Source organism: Tamandua tetradactyla, chromosome 3 (assembly GCF_023851605.1).
Source record: "Tamandua tetradactyla isolate mTamTet1 chromosome 3, mTamTet1.pri, whole genome shotgun sequence".
NCBI classification, from domain to species: Eukaryota; Metazoa; Chordata; class Mammalia; order Pilosa; family Myrmecophagidae; genus Tamandua; species Tamandua tetradactyla.
Window position 1 is genome coordinate 80,889,162 of NC_135329.1, and position 24,510 is coordinate 80,913,671.

The window sequence follows — 24,510 nt, forward strand, 5'->3', positions numbered from 1 at the left end:
ACAACGCTGTTAAGAAATGCCTTGTTTATCTTTTATCACATTCCTATAAATTTGGGGTCTCTTTCTTTCCCTTCACGTGCTTGTCTATTTCTTCACCAATAACACGTTTTTTTAAATTATCATAGCTTTACATTTTCTCTTGATATCTGAGGGAAGGTTCCCCTTATACTTTTCTCCAAATTTTCTTGGCTATTCATAAGTATTTCCTCTTTTTCAAAAGGGCTTCTTAAGTTCCATGATATTTATGTTGAGTTCCATGATATTTATCCATGAGTTGGCAGGAACTGGCTTCTTTCCTTCCATAGCAGCAGCCAGCAGTATGGTGGGTTTTTTATTTCAGGTTGTCTCTTTGTTTCAGAAGAGAGCAAAATTTTATTTCTTTACAGTTTTCATCATATAAGTCCGGCACATTTCATGTTAAGTTAATGTATTTAAGGGCTTCATGGTTTGTGTTGATATTATAAATAGAATCTTTTTCTGCTTTGTTTTAATTGTTTATTGGTGGTATGTGGGAAACGTCCAGTACATTCAGCTGACCTGGCTCCCAGGTGCACCTCTGATGGAGCAGAAGAGGCAGTCTTATATTGGGGGCTCCTGTGAAGAACTGAGGATCCCACCACTCAGCTCTGCTGTAGATTCCTGGCAGACAGAGACCCTTTCCAGGTGAAGGAGGCTCCATGGGTGGTGCACTGAGAGTTGTCCTCAGGAATGGGTTGTGAATTTTCTCAAATTTTGTGGCCTCTTTTGGATGGATGTGCCTTTTGAGTTAACCGTTGTCTTTTTTCCTTTGGTTTTTACACATTTATCACTAATGTCACACCAAATCCTGCCATTTATCTAAAATTCGTCTTCGTACACACATATTCCAGTGCTCAAATTCCACCTTGAGTTTCCTCCAGCAGAAATCCACCCACCCACCCACCCCCAGAACTTTGTGGTCTGCTGGGACCAAGGCTGCCTGCCTCCAGGTCCCTGCATGCAGTCTTCCCTGGGCTCCTCACCCCCCAGCCTGGTTCCTTCTGGAAGGGCTGCTCTGTGGGCACCATGGCTCCAGGGCAACTCCTGCACTCTCCTGTGTGCACCGTTCCTTATTCTGTCATTTCTTTGTCCTTTTGCTCTGTTTTCTGGGAGATTTTCATATTATCTTCTAGTTATTCTACTGAATTTTGTGTGTGTGCCATCAAAACTTTAATTTCCATGAACTCCCCTCTTCATGCTCCTTTTTCTTTGCTTCCTATATTCGTTTCTTTTGTGGATGTAGCATTTTCTCTCCTCTTCTCTGAGGACATTAATGGTAGTTTTCTGTTTTCTTCTTCCTCCACAGATCTGTACCTTCTAAGTTGCGTTTAAATTTTTCTGTTTCTATGTTTTGATCTCTGTGTTTCATGTTGAGGCTTTCCTCAGGTGTTTGGTGTGCTTGGGGTCCCCAAGATCACCCCAAGTCTGGTCATTCACTAGAAGGACTCCATACAGTGACCCCAAGCACCTTCCAGTCAGCAAAGGCAAAGGGCTCATGGAACAAAGTTGGGGAGATTTGGCACAAGCTTCCGGCCTCTCCCCCATGGAGTCACACAGGTACCCTCAGCCCCCAGAACAAGCAGTGACAGCACATGTGAAATGCTGCCACCAGGGAAGCCCTCTAGAGTCCCAGGCCTAGGGTTGCATGAGGGGCTGGTCGCGTGGGCCCCTCTGCCTGCTTTGGGCCAAAGCCCCAGCTCCCCAAGGAGAGCAAGTACTTAGCACCCACATGTCGGGCAGTTCAGCACAGTGAGACCTCTGCCCAGCATGAGAGGTGGATACCTTCCTGACATGGAATCCAAGTTCCCAGAAGCCAGCCCAGGGCCTACCCTGCAGGCAGCCTCTCCAGGCAGGGTTGTCAGTCTGTCGTGTGGACCCTTTCCCGCACACAGGGCACCCTAGGATCTGTTCCTAGTGGATGAGGCCTTGGTGGATGGCTGAGGTCCTCCCCGGCCTAGCACCCTGGCTGGGCAGCTCAGTGGGAATTTTGTCCTGAGTCGCCTCAACCAGCCTGTTGTGTACCCAGACACTTGCTGTTAGCCACTTGGGCAGGTCTTGCCCTCTGTAGGGGCCCACCTGCTCCCACCTGTGCCACCCAGAGCACCTTGTGTTTTTAATAACTTTTTTGAGATATAGTCCATATAACCATCCAATTTACTTATTTAAAACATGGAATTAGTGGGTTTTAGTATATTCATATAGTTATGCAACCATCATGGTCAATTTTAGAACCTTGGTATCACCCCAAAGGCACCCTTGTACCTTTTTGCTATTGTGCTGCAATTCCCCCGTCTGCCTCCAGCCCTTGGCAGCCACTAATCTGTTTCCATTCCTATAAATTTGCCTGTTCTGGACCATTTCTGTCAATAGCACTCAGTCTGTGACCTTTTGTGATTGGCTTCTCGCACTCAGTACAGCGTTCCTCTTCCTTTGTTAAGTCTGAGCCTTGGCGACATCCCTTACTGCCATTTGTATGAGATTGGGGAAGCTGAGGTTGACACAGATGGTGAGCCTCCACCTTTGCTGGAGGTCTTCTTGTTTTGGGGTCAGCGCTGGATTGTTGGGAGAACCAGCGTCTCCCCCTCAAAGCTGTTATCACACACAGACCCCTCCCACCTCTTCTGCAGCAAACCCATGGAAGGGCAGGGGCACTGCCCTCCCCTTCACTCTGTGGGGGTAAGGCTTGGCACCAGGAAAGCCGCCACCATTTTCCTGGAGCTGCTGGTAATACAGCAGCCAGGGCCATAGTCTGAGGTGCTGGCTCTTTGCTTGCTGTGTGGGCATGTGGCAGACGGACCCAGACCACGGGCCCTACCTATGACAGGTATGATTTCATGGCCCAGGGACGCCTGGGGGTTGCACTCGGGGGCTCTGAAGAGCAAGTCTCCATGCTGTACTTGGTAACCAAGAGCACACACGTCACCACTCGTGCCCTGCAGCCCCCCGCTGAGTTCACACATACTCTGGCTGTCCTCTCCCTGTCCAGGCTCTGCCATCTCTCCCGTCCAGGCTCTGCCATCTCTCCCCGTCCAGGCTCTGCTGTCTTCTCCCCGTTCAGGCTCTGCCATCTCTCCCCGTCCAGGCTCTGCTGTCTTCTCCCCGTCCAGGCTCGGCCATCTCTCCCGTCCAGGCTCTGCCATCTCTCCTCGTCCAGGCTCTGCCATCTCTCCCGTCCAGGCTCTACCATCTCTCCTGTCCAGGTGCTGCCACCTCTCCCCGTCCAGGCTTTGCCATCCCTCCCCGTCCAGGCTCTGCCATCTTTCCCCGTCCAGACTCTGCCATCTCTCCCGTCCAGGCTCTGCTGTTCTCTCTTGCCGACATCTTGTGGTTGTTGGAGAATTTGGAGATGAGCATTCCGTTGCCTAATCAGTGGCACCTGTCTTTTCCAGACTGAGTTTCTTTTCCCTTTTTTGTGTTACATTTTGAGGAGCAAAAGTTCTTCATTTCAGAGGCTCAATTTGCCCCCCTTTTCCACTGTGCATTCAGATTTTAGTGGGACTTATAAAGCAATGCCTCCCTGCTCACAAGGTCAAAAGTTTTCTTTTTTGTGGGAAAGTTTGTAGCATGTTCTTTAATCCAGCTGGAACCGCCCTTGGTGTGAGATGTGAGGTGAGGGTCACTCCCATCTCCCCTCTGGCTATCGAGGCATCAGCCCTTCTTGGGGCACCTGCCCTTCCTCCTGGGACACCATCTCCACCACACTGCGGCCTTCCCTCCTGTCTGTGTGTCCTCTGTCTGTATGCCAGAACCACACATTCAATTACTGTGGTTTAATGGTGTGTTTTTTTTAAATATCAGTTCTATTGAGGTATAATTTGCACACAATCAATACATACCTTTCAAATGTAGAGCCCAGGTTTTGTTTGTTTTTAAACTTTATTTTAGTAACATATGCTCTAAAATTTTCCCCTTGTAACCAGATTCACTGTGCTGGTTTGAAAGGAAGTATGCCCCCTAAGAAAAGCCATGTTTTGATATAGATCCCATTTCATAAAGGTAGAATAATCCCTATTCAATACTGTATGTTTAAAACTGTAATCAGATCATCTCCTTGGATGATGTGATATAGTCAAGAGTGGTTGTTAAACAGGATTAGGTGATGACATGTCTCCACCCACTTGGGTGGGTCTTGATTGGTTTATTGGAGTCCTATAAAAGAGGAAATATTTTGGAGAATGAGAGATTCAGAGAGAGCAGAACAGCATAACCACGGGAAGAAGCAGAGTCCACCAGCCAGTGACCTTTGGAGATGAAGAAGGAAAATGCCTCTTGGGGAACTTCATGAAACAGGAAGCTAGGAGAGAAAGCTAGCAGATGACACCATGTTCGCCATGTGCCCTTCCAGCCGAGAGAGAAGGCCTGACTGTGTTCGCCATGTGCCTTCTCACTTGAGACAGAGACCCTGAACTTCATCGGTCTTCTTGAACCAAGGTATCTTTCCCTGGATGCCTGTGACTGGACACTTCTATAGACTTGTTGTAATTGGGACATTTTCTCAGCCTTAGAACTGTAAACTAGCAACTCATTAAATTCCCCTTGTTAAAAGCCGTTCTGTTTCTGGTATATTGCATTCCAGCAACTAGCAAACTAGAACATTCACACATATGTCTCAGTTCTGTTAGTTATAGTTACGATGTGCCTATAACTGCCATTGTCCATTTCCAAACCTCACAGTCAACCCAAGTAGGATAGGAGCTCAACTCGGGCACTACACGGTCTGACAATCTCTGGCCAGTGCCTTACTCCCACAGCCACCACCCCACAGAGACCCAGGATATCACAATCTGGGAAGAGCCCTCGTGCTTGGGTGCAGCCTGCCCACACCAGCCGCCACATCCCCCAACCAATCTGCCCCTGCAGGTGCTAGGCGCCTAAGTGGAGGCACACAACCGCACCCTTTCATGTCTGCCTTCTTTTGCTTAGAACCATGTTTTTGAGATTCATTCATGTTGCTGTAGTGGTAACTCAGTGTCCCCTGCATGAGCTCATTGCTGTTCTTTTCCCACTTCCTGTACACATTGGGTCTGGCTCCAGTTCTGGGCTATTTATTATGAATATAGTGACTCAAAATGTTTGTGCACATGTGTGTTCGTTTCTCTTGGGCAGACACCTGGGTCAGGCCTGCTGGGTCACATGGTCCGTACCACTGTTGTCCCACGCCACCTGCCTCTCTACTGCCCCTGACCCGCATCCCCAGCAGCACCTCCAATGACAACAAGCAGTGCTGCTCCTCCACTGTGCTCTCTGCCCAGGGCTTCCCACAGACAGCTGGCATTCTGCTGAGCCCTTGGGCCGCACATGGGTCCTCTGTCCCACAACAGATGGACACTGCTCCATGCATGGCTTTGCATTTCTCTGAGGGCCTTTTGAAGAGCAAAATGTTGTGCCTTTGATAAAGTCCTTTGTATCAACTTTTGCTTTTAGGGTTAGTGCTTTCTTTGTCTGATATAAAAATGCTTTGCCTAATCAAAGGTTGCAGAGATTTCCTCTGATGTTGTTTCTAGAGGTTTCCCTTCCTGAACCTGATGGTTCTGTGAGGTGAAAGATGGGTCCAAGGGCCATAGCTGCTGCTGAGGTCCCTTTGTCCAGCTGAAAAGACTGTCCTTAAGTCACCCAAGCGCATGGGGCCTTGTTGGAGATTGCCTTCCTCTGAGTATGTCCATGTCGAGCCTGGACTCCATTCTGCCCCCACCTGCATGTCCAGCCTCGAACCAGGATCATACCATCTCAGGTGCTATAGCTTCTTCTGATCCTTAAAATCTGCTTAGATAAGGCATCCAGCTTTGCTCTTTCCACCACCCCCCTTCCAAAAAAATCATTGTGGCTTTCCTGGGACCCTCTGAATTTCCATATGAATTTTAAAGTGAGCTTGTCCATTTCTACAAAATACTTTATTGGGATTGCTTGACTTTCTAGGTCAATTTGGAGAAAAGTACCATCTTAAAGTAAATCTGCTAATCTAATACCATGGTCAAAATTTCTACTTATTTAGGTTTCTGTCAACATTGTTCTGTGATTTTCAGTTAACAGGTCTTCCACATATTTTGTTAGATTTATCCCAATTATTTCGTGGTTTTGGATGCTATTATAGTTCTAGTTTGCTAGCTGCCAGAATATAATATACCAGAAACGGAATGGCTTTTAAAAAGGGGAATTTAATAAGTTGCTAGTTTATAGTTCTAAGGCCAAGAAAATGTCCCAATTACAACAAGTCTATAGAAATGTCCGATCAAAGGCATCCAGGGAAAGATACCTTGGTTCAAGAAGGTTGATGAAGTTTCACAGTTTCTTTCTCATCTGGAAGGGCACATGGCAAACAGAATCAGAGTTTCTCTCTCATCTGGAAAGGCACGTGGTGAACACAGTCAGGGTTCCTCTCTCATCCGGAAGTGCCTAGGGTGAACATGGTGTCATCTGCTAGCTTCTTCTCCTGGCTTCCTGTTTCATGAAGCTCCCCGAGAGGCATTTTCCTTCTTCATCTCCAAAGGTTGCTGGCTGGTGGACTCTGCTTCTCGTGGCTATGTCGTTCTGCTCTGCTCTCTCTGAATTATAAGTGTTTTTTTTTAATTTCCAATTTGTTGCTGGTATATAGAAATACAACTTCTGGTTGTATATTGGTTTTTTATTGTGTAACTTTATTAAATTCACATATTCTAGTAGTTTGCTAGGTTATGCTTATTTTTTCTAATGGTTTCTTAGAGATTCCTTGGGATTTTCCTCATAGCGATCTGCAGTTAGGAAGAGCAATATGCCTTCCTTGCCCACCATGATGCCCTGAGTGTCCGGCTCTTCATGGCACTAGTGTGGTGGCCTAGCAGTGCTGAGTGGAAATGGCAAGAGTGGATTGGCCCTGCTTTGTCTTTTGCTCACAGGAAGCAGTGGCTTTTCCACTGCAGGGTATGACCTTAGCTGTGGACTTTTTGTAGATGACAATTTACCAAGCCATGCTCCTTACAGTTTTAGTATGCTAGTTATTTTTAAATCATGGGTGTTAATTCTTTAATGCTTTTTCACTTTTTTTACTGTGGTAACATATGTATATATATCATAAGGTTTGCTGTTTTAACCGTTCTGAAGTGTACAATCCAGTGACATTAATTAGATTCATAACCTTGTGCCACTGTCACCACCTGCCATTACCAAAACTTTTCATCACCCCAAACAGAAACTGTCTACCCATTAAGCAGTAACTTTCCATTCCCTACCCATACCCCAGCCCCTGGTAACTTCTTTTATGCTTTCTGTCCATGCATTTGCCTATTCTAGGGATTTCATACAAGCAAAACTATACAGTATTTGTCCTTTTCTGGCTGGTTTCTTTCACTGAGCTTAATGTTTTCAAGGTTCATCCACATTGTAGCACATATCAGAGTTTCAGTTATTTTGTTATGGTTGAATAGTTTAAGAGGAATTGCTAGGTCATGTGATAATTCTGTGTTTACCTTTTTGAGGAACCTCCAGATTGCCTTCCACAACAGCTGTCTGGTTTACATTCCTACCAGCAGTGCTCAAGGGTTCTAGTTTCTCCACCTCCTACCAACACTTGTTATTTTCTGCATGTGTTTTTTTTTAATAATAGTCATTATATGGCTGCAAAGTAGTATCCCATGATTTGAATTTCCATATCCTAGTTAACTCATGACTTTCAACCCAACATCTCCTAGTTCAAATTATTCTTTTATTTCTCATGATTTTTTTTTTGACTAGGATGTTCAGAGGTATGTTATTTATTTTCCAATATATGAGGATTTTCTGTATATCTTACTGCTAATGATTTCTAATTCAATTCTATGAAACTCAGAGAACATGCTAAGATTTCAATCTTTTGAAAATGTTTAAGGCCAAGTAGTGTCCTGAGAATGTCGTCAGCCTGGTTAGTCAAGAGCTCAGATTTTCTACGTACTACTGATCTTTTTTTTTTTTTTTTTTTTGAGTCTGGGTCTGTCATCTACTGAGAAATGTTAAAATCTCCAGTTATGGGGTGGTGCATCGGTAGCTCAGTGGCAGAATTCTCACCTGCTGTGCCGGAGACCGGGTTCAATTCCCAGAGACTACCCATGCCCCCCCCAAAAAAAAAAACCAGCCCTATTATGACTGTGGGTATTTCCCTTTCTTGGGCTCTATCAGTTTTTGCTTCATGACTTTTTTTTATTAATTTTAAAAAATTTTTTAAAAGAATATAACAACAAACACATTCTAAACATATGATCATTCCATTCTATATATATAACAGTAATTCACAATATCATCACATACTTGCATATTCATCATCATGATCATTTCTTGAAACATTTGCATCAATTCAGAAAAAGAAATAAAAAAGACAACAGAAAAAAATTCATACATACCATACCCCTTATTCCTCCCTTTCATTGATCACTAGCATTTCAATCTAAATTTATTTTAACATTTGTTCCCCGTATTTCTTATTTTTATTCCATATGTTTTACTCATCTGTTAAGATAGATAAAAGGAGCATCAGACACAAGGTTTTCACAGTCACACACAGTTAAATTGTGAAAGCTATATCATTATACAATCATCTTCAAGAACATGGCTACTGGAACATAGCTCTACATTTTCAGGCAGTTCCCTCCAGCCTCTCCATTACATCTTGACTAACAAGGTGATATCTGTTTAATGCGCAAGAATAACCTCTAGGATGACCTCTCGACTCTGTTTGGAATCTCTCAGCCATTGACACTTTATTTTGTCTCATTTCACTCTTCCCCCTTTTGGTAGAGAAGGTTTTCTCAATCCCTTGATGCTGAGTCCCAGCTCATTCTAGGATTTCTGTCCCACGATGCCAGGAAGATCCACACCCCTGGGAGTCATGTCCCACATAGAGAGTGGGAGGGCAGTGAGTTTGCTTTTTTTGTTGGCTGGAGAAAGAGATCACATCTGAGCACCAAAAGAGGTTTTCTTGGGGGTGACTCTTAGGCCTAATTTTAAATAGGCTTAACCTATCCTTTGTGGGGTTAAGTTTCTTATGAACAAACCCCAAGATTGGGGACTCAGCCTGTTGCTTTGGTTGTCCCCACTGCTTGTGAGAATATCAAGAATTCTCCACTTGGGGAAGTTGAATTTTCCCCCTTTTTCACGTTCCCCCAAGGGGACTTCGCAAGTACTTTTTTACTTACTGTTCAAATCATTCTGGGATTTATTGGGGCATCACTCTGGACAAACCTACAAAATCTTATGCCCTATTCAAGGTTCCATGTACTTATGGTATTCAATTAAGCTGTCCACATAAGTTATATTAGGAACTGCACTAGTCAAAATATAAATTTTGTACCAAATAAACGTTTTTTTGCTTTAGTCTCATACATAAGTTAAAATTTTAAAATATAAATCACCATCTATTTTCAACACCCTGCAGTAATGATATTCCTTTGTTCTTCCTCATGCAAAAACATTCTTTAAATTTGTACATTTAGTCACTATCGTTATATACTCTAGGCATTCCTAGATTATACATCTCAGTCTTTATCGTCTTTCTTTCTGATTTCATTTGTGCCCCCAGCCATTCTCCCTCTATCATTCTCACATTCACCTTCAGTGTTTTAACATACTTGTATTACAGTTAGGTGGTATTGTGCTCTCCATTTCTGAGTTTTTACAATCAGTCCTGTTGCACAATCTGTATCCCTTCAGCTCTAATTCCCAATATCTTACCCCATTTCTATCTCCTGATGGTCTCTGTTACAAACGACATATTCCAAGATTATTCACTAATGTCGGTTCATATCAGTGAGACCATATAGTATTTGTCCTTTTGTTTTTAGCTAATCTCACTCAGCATAATGTCCTTAAGTTCATCCATGTTGTTACATACTTCATAACTTTATTCTGTCTTACACCTGCATAATATTCCATAGTATGTATATACTACAGTTTGTTCAGCCATTTGTCTGTTGATGAACGTTTTGGCTGTTTCCATCTCCACAATTTTAAATAATGCTACTATAAACATTGGTGTGCAAATGTCCATTTGTGTCCTTGCCCTCATGTCCACTGAGAAGATACCTAACAATGGTGTTGCCGGGTCATATGGCAATTCTATATTTAGCTTCCTGAGGAAACGCCAAACTGCCTTCCACAGCGGTTGTACCATTTGACATTCCCACCAGTAGTGAATAAGTGTGCCTCTTCCTCCACATCATCTCCAGCACTTGTCATTTTCTGTTCTATTTATAATGGCCATCTTGGTGGGTGTGACATGATATCTCATTGTGGTTTTGATTTGCATTTCTCTAAATAGCCAGAGAAATTGAGCATCTCTTCATGTGCCTTTTGGCCATTTATATTTCCTCTTCTGAGAACTGTCTGTTCAAGTCTTTTGCCCAGTTTGTAATTAAGTTGTCTGTCTTTTTGTTGTTGAGTTGAACAGTCTGTTTATATATTCTGGGTACTAGGCCTTTATCTGATATTTCATTTCCAAATATTGTCTCCCATTGTGTAGGCTGTCTTTTTACTTTCTTGACAATGTTCTTTGATGCACAAAAGTGTTGATTTTTGAGGAGTTCCCATTTCTTTCTTTCTTCAATGCTCGTGCTTTGGGTGTAAGATGTAGGAAACCACCTCCTATTATAAGATTTATAAGATATTTCCCTACATTTTCTTCTAGCTGTTTTATGGTCTTAGATCTAATGTTTAGGTCTTTGATCCATTTTGAATTAATTTTTGTATAGGGTGTGAGATATGGATCCTCTTTCATTCTTTTGCATGTGGATATCCAATTCTCCAGGCACCATTGAAGAGACTGTTCTGTCCCAGGTGAGTTGGCTTGACTACCTTATCAATGATCAATTGTCCATAGATGAGAAAGTCTATATCTGAACACTGTTTGATTCCATTGGTCAGTATATCTATCTTTATGCCAGTACCATGCTGTTTTGACCACTGTAGCTTCATAATATGACTTAAAGTCAGGTAGCATGAGACTTCTGACTTCATTTTTCTTTCTCAGGATGCTTTTAGCTATTTGGGACACCCTAAATTCCAGATAAATTTGGTTATTGGTTTTTCTATTTCTGAAAATAAGTTTTTAAGATTTTAATTGGTATTGCATTGAATCTGTAAATCAGTTTAGGTAGAATTGACATCTTAATTACATTTAGTCTTTCAATCCATGAACACGATATGCCCTTCCATTTATTTAGGTCTTCTGTGATTTCTTTTAACAATTTCTTGTAGTTTTCTTTATTATAGGTCTTTTGTCTCTTTAGTTAAATTTATTCCTAAATATTTTATTCTTTTTGTTGCAATTGTAAATGGAATTTTTTTTGTTGATTTCCCCCTCAGATTGTTCATTACTAGTATATAGAAACACTACAGATTTTTGAGTGTTGATCTTGTAACCTGCCACTTTGCTGTACTCATTTGTTAGCTCTGATGGTTTGCTGTGGATTTTCTGGGTTTTTTTGACATATAGTATCATCTGCAAACAGTGAGAGTTTTACTTCTTCCTTTCCAGTTTTGATGCCTTGTATTTCTTTTTCTTGTCTAATTGCTGTGGTTAGAACTTCCAACACAATGTTGAATAACAGTGGTGATAGTGGACATCCTTGTATTGTTCCTGATCTTATGGGAAAAGTTTTCAGTTTTTCCCCATTGAGGATGATGTTAGCTGAGGGTTTTTCATATATTCCCTTTATCATGTTGAGGAAGTTCCATTCTATTCCTATCCTTTGAAGTGTTTTCAACAGGAAAGGATGTTGAATTTTGTCAAATGCCTTTTCTGCATCAATTGAGATGATCATGTGGTTTTCCTGCTTTGATTTGTTGATATGGTATATTACATTAATTGATTTTCTTATGTTGAACCATCCTTGCATACCTGGGATGAATCCGACTTGGTCAGGGTGTATAATTCTTTTAACGTGCTGCTGGATTCGATTTGCTGGATTCAATTTTGTTGAGGTTTTTTGCGTGTATATTCATTAGAGAGATTGGTCTGTAGTTTTCTTTTCTTGTAATATCTTTGTCTGGCTTTGGTATGAGGGTGATGTTAGCTTCGTAGAATGAGTTAGGTAGGCTTCCCTCCTCTTCAGTTTTTTTGAAGAGTTTGAGCAGGATTGGTACAAATTCCTTCTGGAATGTTTGGTGGAATTCACATGGGAAGCCATCTGGTCCTGGACTTTTGTTTTGGGGGAGCTTTTTAATGACTGATTCAGTTTCTTTACTTTTGATTGGTTTGTTAAGGTCGTCTATTTCTTCTCAAGTCAATGTTGGTTGTTCATGCCTTTCTAGAAAGTCCATTTCATCTACATTGTTGAGTTCATTAGCATAAAGTTGTTCATAGTATCCTCTCATTACTTCCTTTATTTCTGTGGGGTCAGTGGTTATGTCTCCCCTTCCATTTCTGATTTTATTTATTTTCATCCTCTCTCTTCTTCTTTTTGTCACCCTCACTAAGGGTCCATCAATCTTATTGATTTTCTCATGGAACCAACTTCTGGTTGTGCTGTTTTTCTCGATTGTTTTCATGTTCTCAATTTCATTTATTTGTACTCTAATTTTCATTATTTCTTTCCTTTTGCTTGCTTTGGGGTTAATATGCTGTTCTTTCTCTAGCTCTTCCCAGTGTAGAGTTTATTCCTCAATTTTTGCACTTTCTTCTTTTTTGATATAGGCTTTTAGAGCAGTAAATTTCCCTCTTAGCACTGCCTTTGCTGTACCCCATAAATTTTGATAAGTTATGTTTTCATTTTCATTTGCCTCGAATATTTACTGATTTTTCTTATCATTTCTTCCTTGACCGACTGGTTGTTTAAGAGTGTGTTGTTGAGCCTCCATATATTTGTGAATTTTCTGGCCCTCTGCCTATTATTGATTCCCAACTTCATTCCTTTATGATCTGAGAAAGTGTTTTGTATGATTTCAGTCTTTTTAAATTTATTGAGACTTGCTTTGTGACCCAGGCATATGGTCTATCCTTGAGAATGATCCATGAGCACTTAAGAAAAAGGTGTATCCTGCTTTTGTGGGGTGTAATGTTCTGTAAATGTCTGTTAAGTCTAACTCATTTGTTGTATTGTTCAAATTCTCTGTTTCTTTATTGATCCTCTGTCTACATGTTCTGTCCATTGATGAGAGTGGAGAATTTAAGTCTCCATCAATTTGGTAGATATGTCTATTTCTCTTTTCAGTGTTTTCACTATGTGACTCATGTATTTTGGACCATTCTTGCTTGGTGCATAAATATTTATGATTGTTATGTCTCATTGCTGAATTGCTCCTTTTGTTAATACATATTGTCTTTCTTTGTCTCTTTTGACTGTTTTACATTTGAAGTCTAATTTGTTGGATATTAGTATAGCTATGCCTGCTCTTTTCTGGTTGTTATTTGCATGGAATATCTTTTCACAACCTTTCACTTTCAACCTATGTTTATCCTTGAGTCTAAGATGTGTTTCCTGTAGACAGCAATAGATGGGTCCTGTTTTTTAAATCCATTCTGCCAGTCTGTGTCTTTTGACTGGGGAGTTTAATCCATTAACATTTAGTGTTATTACTGTATGGGTAGTAGTTTCTTTTACCCTTTTGCCTTTTGGATTTTATGTCATATCTAATTTTTCTTCTTTTTACCTTTACTGCTAGTCTTCATTTCTACACTCTTCTCCACACCTCCGTCTCCTATCTTTTCATATCTGCCTCTAGTGCTCCCTTTAGTGTTTCTTGCAGCAATGGTCTCTTGGTCACAAATTCTCTCAGTGATTTTTTTTTTCTACAGATGTTTTAATTTCTCCCTCATTTTTGAAGGACAGTTTTGCTGGATGTAGAATTCTTGGTTGGAATTTTTTCTCTTTTAGTAATTTAAATCCCACTGTCTTCTCGCCTCCATGGTTTCTGCTGAGAAATCTACTGCATGGTCTTATAGGGCTTCCCTTGTATGGAAGGTTGCTTTTCTCTTGCTGCTTTCAAGATTCTCTTTCTCTTTGACATCTTACATTCTGAATTGTGTCTTGGAGTACATCTGTTTGGATCTATTCTCTTTGGTGTATGCGGAACTTCTTGGATCTATAATTTTAAGTCTTTTGTAAGAGTTGGGAAATTTTCAGTGATAATTTCCTCCGTTAGTTTTTCTCCTCCTTTTCCCATCTCTTCTCCTTCTGGGACACCCACAACACGTGTATTCATGCACTTCATGTTAGTTCCCTGCGTCCCTGCTCATATTTTCCCATTCTTTTCCCTATATTTTCTTTTGCTTGTTGGATTTCAGATGTTCCATCCTCCAGTTCACTGATCTATCTTCTGTCTCTTGAAATCTGACATTGTAGGTTTCCATTGTTTTTTTTTCATCTCTTCTACCGTGCCTTTCATTCCCATAGTTCTGTGATTTGTTTTTTCAGACTTTCAATTTTTCTTCATTCCTTGCCTTCTTAATATCCTCCCTCAATTTATTGATTTGATTTTTGATGAGGGTTTCCATGTCTGTTCGTATATTCGGAATTAAGTGTTTCAAATCCTGTATCTCATTTGGATTCTAGGTTTGTTCCTCTGACTGGGCCATATCTTCAATTTTCCTAGTGTGATTTGTTATTTTTTGTTGGCATCTAGGCATTTAATTATCTTAATTAGTTTATTCTGGAAGTTGTTTTCACTTTTTTACCTAGGGTTTACTTGCTGGATGAATTTGTTGTCTATCTGTTCTTTGACATTCAGTTCAGCTTACTCTGGACCACTAGCTTAGGTTTTGTTTAACAGAGCAGAATTTTTCAGTTCTTGTTTTCTTCTTTCTTGCCCTGCCTGTATGGTGCCTTTTTCCCCCCACCCATAGGAGGGTCTACTTAGGTATTATAGACCACAGCCAGATTTTCCCAGACCAAACTGGCCTCCTGTCAGGAGGAAAGAGTCACCTGCATCAGTTTTCCCTGAGAGTGAGACCCAGCAGGTTGAAAGACTTTCCTATGAAGTTTCTGGACTCTGTGTTTTTCTTATCCTGCCCGGTATGTGGCGCTTGTCTGCTTACAGGTCCCACCAGCATAAGGTGATGCGGTACCTTTAACTTTGGCAGACTCTCTCTGCTGGGGGCATGGTACAGACAGAGAAGAGGTCGTAGGGCTTTAATGCTTCAATTTTCCAAACCCTGGGGTCTGAATTCCTTGAGGGAGGGATTACACCTGAGCTCGGCCCCACCCCTCTTCTGGGGAAGGCACAGGCTCCAGACAGGCTCTCAAACAAAGTTGTTTCTGCCTATGCCTGGGGCAGTTGCAGCCTGAGAAGCCCTACCACTGTATCCGAAGGTAGTCAAGCCTTTGTAGAAACACAGCCCCCAAAAAGAAAGACTAAGTCTTGGAAGATCAAGGAAGTTCACTTAATCCAACTTGATGAAATCTATATCTCACACATACTGACAGAAGCATTGGCGGCAAATATTGAGGAAATCAGACCATGCCAGTTTGAGGAAATGCAGCAAGAGCAGGAACCCTGGCCAGATTTTCATGGATTGCTCTAGTAGAGCTGCTGGTGACCTGTCTTGCTTTCAGGGAGGCAACAAAGAAAAGGCTAATCATTTACTTTAAAATGAAATGCCAGATGGAATATTTTAGAATTATAGATGCTCATACAGTATGAAAATGTCTACCAGCTAGCCACTTGTTTTCTATTTGTGCTACTTGATCTGGGCAGTCACCATTCTCTCTTCTTGCCTCCTTTCCTTATTCCATTTTCCTCTCTACCAGCTGGTTCGTTATAGCTTCTTTTACTGGTCTTTAAGCAGTTACTGTGGAGAATACAGCAGCATGCATTTTTGGCTCATTCACGTCTGATACAAATTTAGGACTTTCACTACTTCTGAACTATGCCAAGAACCCTAGAACAGTGCTTTGAAAACCATACTGTGCGAATCATGTAGTCCCAGACTCTGTAGGTCTGGGGCAGAGCGTGAGACTGCTTCCAGCAAGCACCAGATGAGGTAGTGCTGCTGGTCCTTGGCCGCACAGGGGCCACAAAGCTTAAAACACTTTCGTTCCCTTTATGGACCCCCACCCCACCCCCATTTTGCTTCTGTTGCCTTATGGTTTAGTACATAATGTTTTATGTTTTTATTTATGTAGTGTTCTAGTTTGCAAGCTTTAGAATGCAATATACCAGAAGTAGAATGGCTTTTTAAAGAGGGAATTTATTGAGTTGCAAGTTTACAGTTCTAAGGCCATAAAAATGTCCAAATTAAGGTAAGGTTATGAAAATGTCCAAATTAAGGCACCAAAAGAGGTTAACTTCAGTCAGAAAACGCCAGTGAAGTTTAGGGTTTCTCTTTCAGCTGGAAGGGCACATGGTGAAGTCAGCTGGCTTTCTCTCCTGGCTTGTTTCATGAAGCTCTTCTTCATCTTCAAAGGTCTCTGGCTGCTTACTGGGCTCTCCTGACTCAGAAGCTTTTTTCAAAATAGTTCCCTCTGAAAGGGCTCCAGTAAGCAACCCCACTTTGAATGGATGGAGACACAACTCCATGGAAACCATCTAATCAAATGTTACCACCCACAATTGAGTGTGTCACATCTCCATGGAAGCAATCAAAAAGCTCTGACCCAGCAATATTGAATGAGGATTAAAAGACATGGCTTTTCTGGGGTCCACGGTAGATTCAAACCAGCACATGTAGTAAGCATTTATTTATTCACATCTTTTTTTTTTTTTTTAGAGTATTTTTTTTTATTAATTAAAAGAATTAACAAAACAATTAGAAATCATTCCAATCTACATGTACAATCAGTAATTCTTAATAACATCACATAGTTGCATATTCATCATTTCTTAGTACATTTGCATCGATTTAGAAAAAGAAATAAAAAGACAACAGAATAAGAATTAAAACAAGAATAGAAAGAAAAAAAAACAAAAACAAAAAACCTATACCTCACATGCAGCTTCATTCAGTGTTTTAACATAATTGCATTACAATTGGGTAGTATTGTGCTGTCCATTTCTGAGTTTTTATATCCAGTCCCGTTGTACAGTCTGTATCCCTTCAGCTCCAATTATCCCTTCTCTTTTTTTTTTTTTTAATTAACGGAAAAAAAGAAATTAACCCAACATTTAGAGATCATACCATTCTACATATGCAATCATTAATTCTTAACATCATCACATAGATGCATGATCATCATTTCTTAGTACATTTGCATTGGTTTAGAAGAACTAGCAACATAACCGAAAAAGATATAGAATGTTAATATAGAGAAAAAAATAAAAGTAATAATAGTAAAATCAAAACAAAACAAAACAAAACAAAACAAAAACCTATAGCTCAGATGCAGCTTCATTCAGTGTTTTAACATGATTACTTTACAATTAGGTATTATTGTGCTGTCCATTTTTGAGTTTTTGTATCTAGTCCTGTTGCACAGTCTGTATCCCTTCACCTTCAATTACCCATTGTCTTACCCTGTTTCTAACTCCTGCTGAACTCTGTTACCAATGACATATTTCAAGTTTATTCTCGAATGTCCGTTCACATCAGTGGGACCATACAGTATTTGTCCTTTAGTTTTTGGCTGGTTTCACTCAGCATAATATTCTCTAGGACCATCCATGTTATTACATGGTTCATAAGTTTATCCTGTCTTAAAGCTGCATAATATTCCATCGTATATATATACCACAGTTTGTTTAGCCACTCATCTGTTGATGGAGATTTTGGCTGTTTCCATCTCTTTGCAATTGTAAATAATGCTGCTATAAACATTGGTGTGCAAATGTCCGTTTGTGTCTTTGCCCTTAAGTCCTTTGAGTAGATACCTAGCAATGGTATTGCTGGGTCATATGGCAATTCTATATTCAGCTTTTTGAGGAACCGCCAAACTGCCTTCCACAGTGGTTGCACCCTTTGACATTCCCACCAACAGTGGATAAGTGTGCCTCTTTCTCCGCATCCTCTCCAGCACTTGTCATTATCTGTTTTGTTGATAATGGCCATTCTGGTGGGTGTGAGATGATATCTCATTGTGGTTTTGATTTGTATTTCTCTAATGGCCAGGGACATTGAGCATCTCTTCATGTGCCTCTTGGCCATCTGTATTTCCTCTTCTGAGAGGTGTCTGTTCAAGTCTTTTTCCCATTTTGTAATTGGGTTGGCTGTCTTTTTGTTGTTGAGATGAACAATCTCTTTATAAATTCTGGATACTAGACCTTTATCTGATATATCATTTCCAAATATTGTCTCCCATTGTGAAGGCTGTCTTTCTACTTTCTTGATGAAGTTCTTTGATGCACAAAAGTGTTTAATTTTGAGGAGTTCCCATTTATTTATTTCCTTCTTCAGTGCTCTTGCTTTAGGTTTAAGGTCCATAAAACCGCCTTCAGTTGTAAGATCCATAAGATATCTCCCAACATTTTCCTCTAACTGTTTTATGGTCTTAGACCTAATGTTTAGATCTTTGATCCATTTTGAGTTAACTTTTGTATAGGGTGTGAGAGATGGGTCTTCTTTCATTCTTTTGCATATGGATATCCAGTTCTCTAGGCACCATTTATTGAAGAGACTGCTCTGTCCCAGGTGAGTTGGCTTGACTGCCTTATCAAAGATCAAATGTCCATAGATGAGAGGGTCTATATCTGAGCACTCTATTCGATTCCATTGGTCGATATATCTATCTTTATGCCAATACCATGCTGTTTTGACCACTGTGGCTTCATAATATGCCTTAAAGTCAGGCAGTGCGAGACCTCCAGCTTCGTTTTTTTTCCTCAAGATGTTTTTAGCAATTCGGGGCACCCTGCCCTTCCAGATAAATTTGCTTATTGGTTTTTCTATTTCTGAAAAATAAGTTGTTGGGATTTTGATTGGTATTGCATTGAATCTGTAAATCAATTTAGGTAGGATTGACATCTTAACTATATTTAGTCTTCCAATCCATGAACACGGTATGCCCTTCCATCTATTTAGGTCTTCTGTGATTTCTTTTAGCAGTTTTTTGTAGTTTTCTTTATATAGGTTTTTTGTCTCTTTAGTTAAATTTATTCCTAGGTATTTTATTCTTTTAGTTGCGATTGTAAATGGGATTCGTTTCTTGATTTCCCCCTCAGCTTGTTCATTACTAGTGTATAGAAATGCTACAGATTTTTGAATGTTGATCTTGTAACCTGCTACTTTGCTGTACTCATTTATTAGCTCTAGTAGTTTTGTTGTGGATTTTTCCGGGTTTTCGACGTATAGTATCATATCGTCTGCAAACAGTGATAGTTTTACTTCTTCCTTTCCAATTTTGATGCCTTGTATTTCTTTTTCTTGTCTAATTGCTCTGGCTAGAACCTCCAACACAATGTTGAATAATAGTGGTGATAGTGGACATCCTTGTCTTGTTCCTGATCTTAGGGGGAAAGTTTTCAATTTTTCCCCATTGAGGATGATATTAGCTGTGGGTTTTTCATATATTCCCTCTATCATTTTAAGGAAGTTCCCTTGTATTCCTATCTTTTGAAGTGTTTTCAACAGGAAAGGATGTTGAATCTTGTCGAATGCCTTCTCTGCATCAATTGAGATGATCATGTGATTTTTCTGCTTTGATTTGTTGATATGGTGTATTACATTAATTGATTTTCTTATGTTGAACCATCCTTGCATACCTGGGATGAATCCTACTTGGTCATGATGTATAATTCTTTTAATGTGTTGTTGGATACGATTTGCTAGAATTTTATTGAGGATTTTTGCATCTGTATTCATTAGAAAGATTGGTCTGTAGTTTTCTTTTTTTGTAATATCTTTGCCTGGTTTTGGTATGAGGGTGATGTTGGCTTCATAGAATGAATTAGGTAGTTTTCCCTCCACTTCGATTTTTTTGAAGAGTTTGAAGAGAATTGGTACTAATTCTTTCTGGAACGTTTGGTAGAATTCACATGTGAAGCCATCTGGTCCTGGACTTTTCTTTTTAGGAAGCTTTTGAATGACTAATTCAATTTCTTTACTTGTGATTGGTTTGTTGAGGTCATCTATGTCTTCTTGAGTCAAAGTTGGTTGTTCATGTCTTTCCAGGAACCCGTCCATTTCCTCTAAATTGTTGTATTTATTAGCGTAAAGTTGTTCATAGTATCCTGTTATTACCTCCTTTATTTCTGTGAGGTCAGTAGTTATGTCTCCTCTTCCATTTCTGATCTTATTTATTTGCATCCTCTCTCTTCTTTTTGTCAATCTTGATAAGGGCCCATCAATCTTATTGATTTTCTCATAGAACCAACTTCTGGTCTTATTGATTTTCTCTACTGTTTTCATATTTTCAATTTAATTTATTTCTGCTCTGATCTTTGTTATTTCTTTCCTTTTGCTTGCTTTGGGATTAGTTTGCTGTTCTTTCTCCAGTTCTTCCAAGTGGACAGTTAATTCCTGCATTTTTGCCTTTTCTTCTTTTCTGATATAGGCATTTAGGGCAATAAATTTCCCTCTTAGCACTGCCTTTGCTGCATCCCATAAGTTTTGATATGTTGTGTTTTCATTTTCATTTGCCTCGAGGTATTTACTAATTTCTCTTGCAATTTCTTCCTTGACCCACTCGTTGTTTAAGAGTGTGTTGTTGAGCCTCCAGGTATTTGTGAATTTTCTGGCATTCTGCCTATTATTGATTTCCAACTTCATTCTTTTTATGATCCGAGAAAGTGTTGTGTATGATTTCAATCTTTTTAAATTTGTTAAGACTTGCTTTGTGACCCAGCATATGGTCTATCTTTGAGAATGATCCATGAGCACTTGAGAAAAAGGTGTATCCTGCTGTTGTGGGATGTAATGTCCTATAAATGTCTGTTAAGTCTAGCTCATTTATAGTAATATTCAGATTCTCTATTTCTTTATTGATCCTCTGTCTAGATGTTCTGTCCATTGATGAGAGTGGGGAATTGAAGTCTCCAACTATTATGGTATTTGTGTCTATTTCCCTTTTCAGTGTTTGCAGTGTATTCCTCACGTATTTTGGGGCATTCTGGTTCGGTGCATAAATATTTATGATTGTTATGTCTTCTTGTTTAATTGTTCCTTTTATTAGTATATAGTGTCCTTCTTTGTCTCTTTTAACTGTTTTACATTTGAAGTCTAACTTGTTGGATATTAGTATAGCCACTCCTGCTATTTTCTCGTTGTTATTTGCATGAAATATCTTTTCCCAACCTTTCACTTTCAACCTATGTTTATCTTTGGGTCTAAGATGTGTTTCCTGTAGACAGCATATAGAAGGATCCTGTTTTTTAATCCATTCTGCCAATCTATGTCTTTTGATTGGGGAATTCAGTCCATTAACATTTAGTGTTATTACTGTTTGGATAATATTTTCCTCTGCCATTTTGCCTTTTGTATTATATATATATCATATCTGACTTTCCTTCTTTCTACACTCTTCTCCATACCTCTCTCTTCTGTCTTTTCGTATCTGACTCTAGTGCTCCCTTTAGTATTTCTTGCAGAGCTGGTCTCTTGGTCACAAATTCTCTCAGTGACTTTTTGTCTATAAATGTTTTAATTTCTCCCTCATTTTTGAAGGACAATTTTGCTGGATATAGGAGTCTTGGTTGGCAGTTTTTCTCTTTTAGTAATTTAAATATATCATCCCACTGTCTTCTAGCCTCCATGGTTTCTGCTGAGAAATCTACACATAGTCTTATTGGGTTTCCCTTGTATGTGATGGATTGTTTTTCTCTTGCTGCTTTCAAGATCCTCTCTTTCTCTTTGACCTCTGACATTCTAACTAGTAAGTGTCTTGGAGAACGCCTATTTGGGTCTAATCTCTTTGGGGTGCGCTGCACTTCTTGGATCTGTAATTTTAGGTCTTTCATAAGAGTTGGGAAATTTTCAGTGAAAATTTCTTCCATTAGTTTTTCTCTTCCTTTTCCCTTCTCTTCTCCTTCTGGGACACCCACAACACGTATATTTGTGCGGTTCATATTGTCCTTGAGTTCCCTGATACCCTGTTCAAATTTTTCCATTCTTTTCCTGATAGTTTCTGTTTGTTTTTGGAATTCAGATGTTCCATCCTCCAAATCACTAATTCTATCTTCTGTCTCTTTGAATCTATCATTGTAGGTATCCATTGTTTTTTCTATCTTTTCTACTTTGTCCTTCACTTCCATAAGTTCTGTGATTTGCTTTTTCAGTTTTTCTATTTCTTCTTTATGTTCAGCCCATGTCTTCTTCATGTCCTCCCTCAATTTATCGATTTCGTTTTTGAAGAGGTTTTCCATTTCTGTTCGTATATTTAGCATTAGTTGTCTCAGCTCCTGTATCTCATTTGAACTATTGGTTTGTTCCTTTGACTGGGCCATATTTTCAATTATTTGAGCGTGATCCGTTATCTTCTGTTGGCGTCTGCGCATTTAGACAGATTTCCCTGGGTATTGGATCCAAAAGTTTGGAAGATTTTTCTGTGAAATCTCTGGGTTCTGTTTTTCTTATCCTGCCCAGTAGGTGGCGCTCGTGGCACACGTTTGTCTGCGGGTCCCACCAGTAAAAGGTGCTGTGGGACCTTAAACTTTGGAAAACTCTTGCCGTCCTGGGGGTTCGCTAGCCGAAGCGGCTTGAGCCGACCCGCGGTCCGAACGCAGGGAGGGTTGCTGGTCGCCGCAGCGAGGGAAAGAGCCCGTCTGAATTTCCTAGTCGGCCCTGGGCAACAAGCGTGGCGGGAGGGCGCCAGCTGCAGCGGCCCGCCCGAGAGAGTGCACGTTCCCCGGGAGTCACGGGTTTGGAAGGGGCCTCCCCCACCCGTCACCGTTCTCCGCGGCCTGGGGGTTTCCGATCCAATTCTCTCAGTTGGTCCGGGGGCTGCGTGTGGTGTGGGCGCCAGCCGCCTTGGTTTCAGGGGACCGCCTCTCCAATTCTCCCAGCCAGCCCGGGAAGGGGGAAGGGAGTAACTCCGGCCGCTTGCCACCCCGCCCGGTAAGGCCCGCGCGCCTCGGCGATCTCACCCGAGCTGCTTCTCTCAGCCAGCCAGCCGTTCCAGGATGGGGTACGCTGTCTTTTTTATCTCTGTTGTGGCTTTGGGCGCTTTCTGTATCATTTCTACTCCCCTAATAGGTGTCCTGGAGAAGAAACTAAGATCCGCGCGTCTTACTAAGCCGCCATCTTCCAGGAACTCTCCTAATTCTATTCACATCTTTAACTTTTCTGCTGCTCTTCATTCTTCCTTCGTCCCTGAGCTTCCTTCTGGGTTCATTTTCCTTCTACTTGAAGACCTTCCTTTAGTATTTTCTTCAAGCAGGGGATCTCATAGTGAACAAATTCTCTGTCTTTCTTTGTCTGAAATGTTTTTATTTTGCCTCCATTTTTTTTAAATGCTTGTATTGACAAATCTTCACACATACGGTCCATACATGGTATACAATCATTGGCTCACAATATCATCACATAGTTGTATATTCACCACATGATCATTTTTAGAACATTTGCATCACTCCAGAAAAAGAAATAAAAAAAAAAACTCATACATCCTGTACCCCTTACCCCTCTCTCTCATTGACCGCTAGTATTTCTATCTACCCAAATTATTTTACTCCTCTCCCCGTTTTTTTTTATGCATGGGCAGGCACCTGGCATTGAACCCAGGTCTCCAGCATGGCAGGTGAAAATTCTGCCTGCTGAGCCAACATCACACCACCCCATTTATTTATTTTTTATCCATTTTTTTTCTCATCCATCCATACTTTGGATAAAAGGAGCATTGGACACAAGGATTTCACAATCACACAGTCACATTGTAAAAGTTATATTGTTATACAATGGACTTCAAGAATCAAGGCTACTGGAACACAGCTCAATAGTTTGAGGTACTTCCCTCCAGCCACTCCAGTATACCATGAACTAAAAAGTTGTATATATCTATATAATGCGTAAGAATAACCTCCAGGATAACCTGTCTACTGTTTGAAATCTCTGCCTCCGTTTTTTTTTTTAATTAAAAAAAATAACAAGGAACACAAACATTCCCAACACATACACTCAGTAATTCACAATATCATCACATAGTTGCATATTCATCATCATGATCATTTCCCAGAACATTAGCATCAAATCAGAAAAAGAAATAAAAAGACAACAGAAAAATATAACAAACAGAGAAAAAAAAATTTTACATGCCATACCCCTTACTGATTCCTTTCATTGATCACTAGCATTTCAAGCTAAATCTGTTTTAACATTTGTTCCCCCTATTATTTATTTTTATTCCATATGTTCCTCTCATCTGTTGAAAAGGTAGATAAAAGGAGCATCAGACACAAGGTTTTCACAATCACACAGTTACATTGTGAAAGCTATATCATTATACAATCATCATCAAGAAACATGGCTAATGGAATACAGCTCTACATTTTCAGGCAGTTCCCTCTAGCCTCTCCATTACATCTTGGATAACAAGGTGATATCTACTTATGCATAAGAATAACCTCAAGGATAACCTCTCGACTCTGCTTGGAATCTCTCAGCTATTGACACTTTGTCTCATCTCACTCTTCCCCCTTTTGGTCGAGAAGGTTTTCTCAATCCCTTGATGCTAAATCTCAGCTCATTCTGGG

At 40.4% G+C, this 24,510-nt stretch overlaps 1 protein-coding gene and 1 pseudogene across 3 annotated transcripts in view; one reads left to right on the plus strand and one right to left on the minus strand.

The window, feature by feature from the left end:
- The window catches only part of THAP4 (THAP domain containing 4), a 103,472-nt gene that overhangs the window by 71,257 nt on the left and 7,705 nt on the right, over positions 1-24,510 (plus strand). Inside the window, exon 6 of one of the 3 annotated variants that reach the window (XM_077153381.1) lies at positions 10,710-11,183. The exons of the other annotated variants lie outside the window; for them this stretch is intronic. Within the exon in view, the coding sequence (XP_077009496.1) occupies positions 10,710-10,775 (66 nt within the window). The 3' untranslated portion in view covers positions 10,776-11,183. Of the gene's footprint in view, positions 1-10,709; positions 11,184-24,510 lie in introns of those variants that run through there. 3 annotated transcript variants of the gene reach the window in all.
- Positions 13,204-23,062, minus strand: LOC143676745 (small ribosomal subunit protein uS14 pseudogene; annotated as a pseudogene).